The sequence below is a fragment of the Vombatus ursinus genome, unplaced genomic scaffold (assembly GCF_900497805.2).
Source record: "Vombatus ursinus unplaced genomic scaffold, bare-nosed wombat genome assembly UNPS02014167.1, whole genome shotgun sequence".
NCBI classification, from domain to species: Eukaryota; Metazoa; Chordata; class Mammalia; order Diprotodontia; family Vombatidae; genus Vombatus; species Vombatus ursinus.
In genome coordinates, this window is record NW_020953945.1 from 1823020 (window position 1) to 1830641 (window position 7622).

The 7622-nt window shown below is 55.7% G+C and overlaps 2 protein-coding genes across 2 annotated transcripts in view; one reads left to right on the forward strand and one right to left on the reverse strand.

The window, feature by feature from the left end:
* The first annotated feature begins 757 nt into the window (after nt 1-757).
* On the forward strand, nt 758-5036 carry CUNH22orf39 (chromosome unknown C22orf39 homolog). Its single transcript, XM_027859406.1, has 3 exons — nt 758-814; nt 3664-3831; nt 4901-5036. Exons 1-3 carry the CDS (start codon nt 773-775, stop codon nt 5027-5029), a joined length of 339 nt encoding a protein of 112 aa, XP_027715207.1. The 5' UTR covers nt 758-772; the 3' UTR covers nt 5030-5036.
* Nucleotides 5037-6795: 1759 nt separating this feature from the next.
* The window catches only part of MRPL40 (mitochondrial ribosomal protein L40), a 4235-nt gene continuing 3408 nt past the window's right edge, over nt 6796-7622 (reverse strand). The window contains exon 4 of the mRNA XM_027859368.1: nt 6796-7468. Coding sequence (XP_027715169.1) covers nt 7144-7468 — 325 coding nt within the window. The 3' untranslated portion in view covers nt 6796-7143. The remainder of the gene's footprint in view (nt 7469-7622) is intronic.

The window sequence follows — 7622 nt, forward strand, 5'->3', positions numbered from 1 at the left end:
CCTCTGGACCCCCGAGCTGCATGCAGAGCCAGGAGCCCCAGCCGCCGGCACAAGGACCACAGACATCCTGCTCCTGCCCCAGACCTGCGCCTAGCCCTGGGTGAGCAGGCTGGACCACCCTCCTGAGTCCTGGGGGGCGAGAACCTGCTCAGGACCAGGCTCGGACCTCTCCTGGGCGTGGGGAGGGAGGAGAAAGAGAGAAGGGACGGGCGTTTACGAAGCGCCTACTGTGTGCCCGGCCCTTCACAAATCCTGGAGATAAGGTCCTGGACCCCAGGCTGGCGGGCTGGGGACAGCCTGGTGTGTAAGCAGGGCATCTGAGCCGCAGCCGTTGTTACGACGTTACGATTCACAATCATGATCGTCATTACAGCGCGTTAGGCTGTGAGCGCCTCTCTCGGTGGCCGGAGCCTGGCGCATAGTATGTGCTTCATGATGCCTGTGGGCAGACACGTATGTGCATTTTGTGCACATAATAAACACAGGAATTGTGGAGGCGAACGAGCCCCGGAGCCGAGTTCACTGGTCTTGAAAGACACCAAAGATGCAGACAGATAGAAACGAGGAGGAAACCCCAGGCATCTGGGAAAACAGAACCCACGCCCCACCCCCACCTGCTTCCCAGAGCAGGTGACCCCTCAAGCCCCGCCTCACCGACGAAAGGGTTGGTCGAATTGGAGCTGGAAGCTCATTGGTTCACAGAGATGTCAATCTCCCTACGAGAGGCTGAACCCCTTCTATTGGCTGATATGCTAAACAGGCGGGACAGGTCATGAGCTGCAAAATGGCTGACGCTGCCGAGAGCTTCTGGAGGGTCCGTGAGGGGGCACGGGGGTGGCTTGAGGGGCCGGGAAGAATCGGGAGCCAGGCTGGGGATAGGGTCAGGGCGAGGGGCAAGAGGGCCAATGGGGAGGCCCGAGGCCGAGCAGGCCTGGAGACGGAGGGAGCCGGACCTAGGGCATGAGGCTGGGGGCGGGGCCCAAGGGCCGAGGGGCGGGACTTAGCTGGTGCTTTGTAAGAGTCTGAGAGATTGGGGAGGGACAATGTTCTGGTGGGCGGGGCTAGTAGGGAGGAGGGCGGGTCCATGCGTGAGGAGGCGGGGCTGACAGTTGAGATGATAAAGCCTTAGCCCACAAGACCAGAAGCAAGCGCCTAAGAGGCGGGGCTAAGGCTGGGGGCGGGGCCGGCGGAACCTGTATGAGATAGGAGCTTTCTGTGAGGCTAAGGAGCTCAAATCAGGACTTAGGGTGATGGGTGGGCGTGGTCAATGCTGGGAACCTGGGCTGAGGCTAGGGGCGGGGTCAAGAGGGAAACTGACAGTTGATTTCTTGAAGGGGGGGGCTAAGAACTGGACTTGAGGCTGGAGATGCGGGGAAGAGGAAACTGACAGTTGAGGGTTCCTGGGGAGAGCTGAGTAGTGGGAGTCAGGGTCGTGGGAGGCCCAAGCCTGCCTGGGTTAGGGGCAGGAGGCCTGAGTATCTTGGTACAGAAGTGGGGAGCCTGCCAGGGCCTGGGTGCTGAGGGCCTGCGCTGAGCCCACCAGTGGGGCTAGGTGATAATGATGGTGATGACAGTAACAGCACCCCTGGGAGTGTCTTCAGTCCCTTTGAAACAGGCTCAGAGGGGAGACACAGAACAGCGGCTCCCATGTGCCTGGAGGCTTTTTTAATAAAAAATAAATAAAATTGTATTGATATCTTGTACTTTGCATCACCAGAATTTTCTCCCAGCATCCCTTTATCTCCTCCTCCCAGAAAGCCATTCTGTATAACAAATATTTTTAAGAAAAAAAAAAAAGAAAAAACAATTAGCAAAGCAGATTAATGCCTTGAAGAAAAAAAAGAAAGAAAAGAAAATGTATGCAGTGTAGCCCACGGGTGGAGCTCTCCCCACGCCTGCTGCTTGTCATTGTGTGGCGTTCACTTGGGATCACTGTGTAGTGGCTCCTGGGTTTACAGGACTGCTCACTGTGTACGTTGTGTTCTTGTCCCTGCTTACTTCACTCTGCATGCTTGTCTGTGGAAGCCATCTTCTTGTTCCTTAAAACGTGTAACGTGCCCCAGCGTGTTTATCTGTTCCTCAATCAGTGGGCATCTACTTTGTTTCCAATTCTTTACTAACACAGAATATGCTGCTAGAAATATTTTTGTGTATATGAGGACTTTCTTCTTATCCTTTACCTCCTTGAGGATAAGCCTGGTAATGGAATCTCAGGGTCAAAGGGTGTGGACATTTTAGTCACTTTATTTGCATAATTCCGGACTGCTTTTGAAAATCTATAGGCTCTTTATAAAAGTCTTCAAAGCACTTTTCTCTCAACCTTCCTCTGACATAGATGACTATCCCCATTTTACAGATGAGGAAACTGAGGCTGAGAGATACAATATGATAAACATTTATTAAACACCTCCTATATGTTAGGCACTGGGGATACAAAGAAAGGCAAAAGATAGTCCCTGCCCTCAAGGAGCTTACAATCTAATGGAGGAAAAAGTTGAATGGGATGGGGGTGAGAACAAGGTTCTGGGAGCTGGACCACACAAGTAGTAAATTTCAAAGCCCAAGAGACTCAAAAAATATGAAAATTGGAAGGGAATTTGTTGAGTGGTTTTTCAGTCGTGTCTGACTCTCTTTGACCCCATTTGGGGTTTTCTTGGCAGACATCCTGGAGTGGTTTCCCATTTCCTTCTCCAGTTCATTTTATTCATTTTATGGATGAGGAAACAGAGGCAGACAGGGTGAAATGACTTGCCTAGGGTCACACAGCTAGGAAGTGTCAAAGACTAGATTTGAACTGAGGCAGGTGAATTTTCCTGACTCTAAGCCCAGCACTCTCTCTACTGCACCACCTAGCTGCCCAAAAGATCATTTTAAAGATGGATAAATTAGGTGGCACAGTGGTTTGACAGCTGGGCCTGGAGTCAGGACGAACTGAATTCAAATTTGGCCACAGATTCTTTTTTGGATTTTTTGGTTTTTGGTTTTTTTTGCATTTGGGGTTAAGTGACTTGCCCAGGGTCACACAGCTAGTGAGTGTTATGTGTCTGAGTCAGATCCTCCTGACTCCAGGGCTGGTGCTCTATCCACTATGCTGCCTAGCTGCCTCTGGCCTCAGATTCTTAATAGCTGTGTAACCCTGGGCAAGTTACTTAACCTTTGTCTGCCTCAGTTGCCTCAACTGTAGACTAGGGGTCACAGGAGCACCACCTCCCAGTTATTGTGTGGATCAAATGAGATAATATTTGTAAAGCACTTTGCACAGCTTAAACCGCTATATAAAGGCTAGCTATCATTATTCTTTACAAAGCACTTTCAATTCAGCAGACATTTGTTAAAGACCTACTATGTGCCAGGCACTGCTGGGGGCTGGGGTTAGAAAAGCAGGAATGAAATCATCTGTCCGCTCTGGGAGGCTGTCTCCATTTTACAGATGAGAACACCAAGGCCCAGAGGCCCTAAGTCACACTCCTTGGCGTTTCATAGTCGAGATTCAGCCGCAGGGCTCTCAGCTCCTCTGGCTGGACGTCTGAGGGCCTGAGACAGGCAGGGAGGAGGGGTCCCTGCCAGCACACCCTAGGGCCGCCTCCTTCCACAAGCATGGTCCCCTGGGCTGCGGCCCTCCTTCCCAGCCTTCCCCTATGTGTCTGTCTTTGGCCTCTGCAGCCTCCGCGGAGCTGCGAGCATTACTGGGCTGAGTGGAAACACTGCCGGACCTTGAGGAACTTCGTACATCATTACTACACCTACGGGGAGACCCCGGCCTGTGACCAATGGAAAAGGGATTACAGACACTGCCGGCAGTGGGAGGAGAGTGGTAGTCTGGAGGCCAAGGTATCCTCATTGGGGTGGGGGTTCTGCCTTTGGGCTAACACCCGTCCTGCAGAGAGCAGGAGAGGCCCAGGTGGCAGCTTCGCTGTGGACCGCAGGTGAGGTCCAGGGATGGGCCAGCCACTGGGGAAGATGGAAGACCCTGCGGTCCAGAGCAACGGCGGGCAGATAACCCCCACCAGGGGCTGTCGGGAGGGAGCCCAGGGAGCGGGGCTGGGGCTTCCCTTCAGCACAGGTAGGGAGGGGGATCCGCTGGGGAAGGAGAAGGTGCCCTTCTACTACCTGGGGTGGGGGGAGGGGAGAGCACTGAGGATGGATCGTGGGAACTAGGGTGGGAAGGGTGCGCCTCCTCTGCACCTGAGTGGTTGGGGCTTACAGTCACCCAGATTCACAGAAAAGGGGAGTGTGACCCTCCTGCCCTGGGCTCTGACGTGGATGCCTATGTAGACCAAGGGAGTGCAGGTGGGAGATGGGAAAACCAATGGAACCAGAAGGCCTCGACCTCCCCTGGAGTCCAGAAGGGCTGAGGCAGGCGTCCTACAGGGGGCTTCCAGGCATGGGGGCAGGGCTAGGCAGGGTAGCTGGGGGGGCAGGGAGGGTCCACAGCTTTGTGGAATGAGAATTGGGAAAGCAGAGGTGGTGCGGGGTGGGCTGACTGCCAGTCCAGCTCTTTTCTGGGCTGCGGGGTGGCTAAGCAGTAAGAGGAGCCCCCATCCCAGGGCCACGCTAGGGTTTACAAAGCCCTTTAGGTGGTACAAGTAAAAGCAGTACACCCATTTTACAGATTGCATTCAGTTCAGCATTTATTAAATCCCTACTGTATGCCAGCTGCTGGGGATAGAGGCCCTGCCCTCCAGGGGCTTACCTTCTAGGAGGCTTAGAGAGGCTCGGCTGATTGCCCCAGTGGCCCAGCCGGCAGTGTTGGAGACAATCCTCCTTGTGCCTCTGGACACACCCAGAAGGCCCAGGTCCACAAGGGCCCGTAGGAGGGGCTCCCCGCTGCAGGCATCAGGGCAGCCAGGTTTGAGGGGGCCTTCAGCCACGGGATCGAGCTGGTCTCTTGTTTATACAGCAATGCCTCTGCGAGAGTGAGCAAGCCCGCATCCTGGCCAAGCAGAAGCATGCCCCAGTGTGGACCATGAGGCAGAGCCCCCCCAGGGACTGGCACCTGCCTCTGCCCGGGGAGGAGAAATCCAAGTGAGGGAGCACACGGTGGAGGAGACGGGCTGACATCATCGAGGAGGCCGAGGCCACGCCAGCCCCTGGCTTCTCCTGCTCCCCGTGCCCAGCTGGCCAGCCCTGCCACCTCAGAGTTAAGCATGGCATCCTGTGTGCCCTGAGAAGAGATCTGGAGCCCAGAGCCACGAGCCAGGCACTGCCCAATCAGCTGGTAGTCAGCACATTCTCCAGACAGCACAATGACTGTTCCCTCTGCCCCACTCCTGGGGAAAAAGGCATCTGGAATACCAGGGTCTTGTGCTCTGGGGATATCAGGATGCTCCCCACCTCGCCTGTATGTGTGAAGTGACCTGGCGTTACCTCTAGGGCACCTCCTGTCTCCGTCCTGGCATGATGCTTGCTCAGGCTCAGGGCCACTGCCAGGCCCTGCCTGCCCCCTCCAGCCCGGGCGCCCAGCACCTGCCTCTGCTCCTTGGGGTGCTTTGAGCTGCCCTCCCTGTGCCACGTCCTGGCCCTGACTGCACCAGCGGCAGCAGCAGGTGAACCAGGAGTCCATCAAGCCCCTGGCATCAACAGATGCGGGCACAGCAGAGGCAAGCCTAGACCGCCACGCTTCGCTGACGCCTCCACCTGCTAAGAGGTACGTGCACACTTCATGCTCCAGAGAAGGACCTTCATGGAGAAGGACCTTCACGAAGAGCCGGGCTTTTCACAGCAGATTTTAAACAAAAATTGAAAATAAACGCATCCCCATCCAATGTCTCCATGCTTTTGTGGGTGTCCTGGTACAATGGAAAACAAATGACCAGACCTGCACAGGCGGGCTTGGCACCGTCCTAAGGACCCGGCGGCAGCTCATTTTAAAAAAATCAAACTCTAGGGGCAGCTGAGTGGTACACTGGATAGAGCTCTGGCCTTGGAGTCAGGAGGACCCGAGTTCAAATCCAGCCTCAGACACTTGACACTTACCGGCAGTGTGACCCTGGGCAAGTCACTTAACCCCGACTGCCTCACCAAAAAGAAAGAAAAAAAAATCCAACTGCCGGGGAAGGCTCTCCAGTTCCCACGGTCTCAACACAATAGTGAACTTTGAATGTATTTGCACTTGTATCGTCCCACTCAGTGCCCAAAATGTCTTTCACACGCAGCCAGCCGGTGGTCCTTGGGGGAGGGGCCCCAGCCCCCGGCTCCTCAGAAGTGTTTCTGCTGGCGACATTAGGCAGGGAGGATGAAGCCCAAGGCCAGGCTGTCCCTGCAAGCGGCGCTCAGGGGCCCAGAGCAGGAGAGGCCTCAGGTTCGAGGCCAGGCTCGGGGTCAGGAATGATCCGCCTGGGCCAACCGTGGGCGATCCCCTTAACTTCTGCATCCCAAGCTGTGATCTGAAGCCCCCACACCGGCGAAGAAAGCAGGGTGCGTCAGGCCAAACGTTGAGAGCCTTCAGAAGCCCCATCTTCCGGCTGATGCCTAAGAGGCACTGAGTACAAGGGCAGCCCACAGGACGTGAAAAATGCTCGACAAAGTACTTTTCCACTGTAGACGGGCTGGCAGCAGGCAGCGCGGACTACATTTCCACAGCCACCGTCCAACCATCCGTTTGTCATCTCGATCGTCATAATCACCAGGGAAGGAGGAGCTGCAGCTGGGCAGGCCTGGGCTCACCCCAGATCCATCCTCCCTCCCCGTGTGACCCTGGATAGGTCAGAAGAGGCACCTCTAGGGTTGGGGGGGTTTTAATAGCAATCTTTCCATTTATTTTCTACAATAAAAATTCATTCAAATACTTAAGCATAATGTTTATGAATCACAATTCTTTTATTAAAAGAAATACACCCTCCAGGACCCAGTGACCCCCCCAAGCCCTGCAGGAAGCCCCGAGGCCCCCTCCCACCTTCTCGAATATACCTTCTTAGGTCTAGACTGACTCCTCCATTAGAATAGGAGCTCTCTGCAGGCAGGCGACCTTTTTGCGTCTCCCCAGCACAAAGGGAGGTCTCTGAGGCCCAGACGCCGCAGGAAAGTCATGGGGCTGCAGGACAAAGGCTGTGCTCCCTGCTGGGCGTGGCCTGGGCTCTCCCAGAGATACACAGGACAAGGGACTCGCCGTGAGCCCCCACCGGTGGGTGCCTGGCATCTGGCCTATCTCTTGTGCTCCCCCTGTACATACACTTTGGTGATATCGTTGTACTTGCCCTCGGGGGGCTGGTAGCCAGGGCTGGCTGGGGTGTAGGTCGGGCCCTCCTTTTCAAAGGGAAACAAGCCTTCGTCTCGCCGGGCAGCGGCCTCGTAGAGCAGCTCAGACTCTAGGCGCAGCTCCCGCAAGGCCTCTTGCTGGGCCTCCAGCATGGACGCGATCTTCTCTCGCTCGGTTTCGTGCTCCTGCTGTTTGTAAAGGGCCCACCTCTTCATGAGAAAGGTCCTCCTCTCACTGTCCTCCAAGGGGAGCTGCCGATCCGGGCGCTGCCTGGGGACACAGAGCAGCTATGGAAGAGGGGGCTGGGCGCCGCACACCGCCCCCCCAACACACACACACACACGCCCCGCCCCCCCAACACACACACACATCCGGGCGCTGCCTGGGGACACAGAGCAGCTATGGAAGAGGGGGCTGGGCGCCG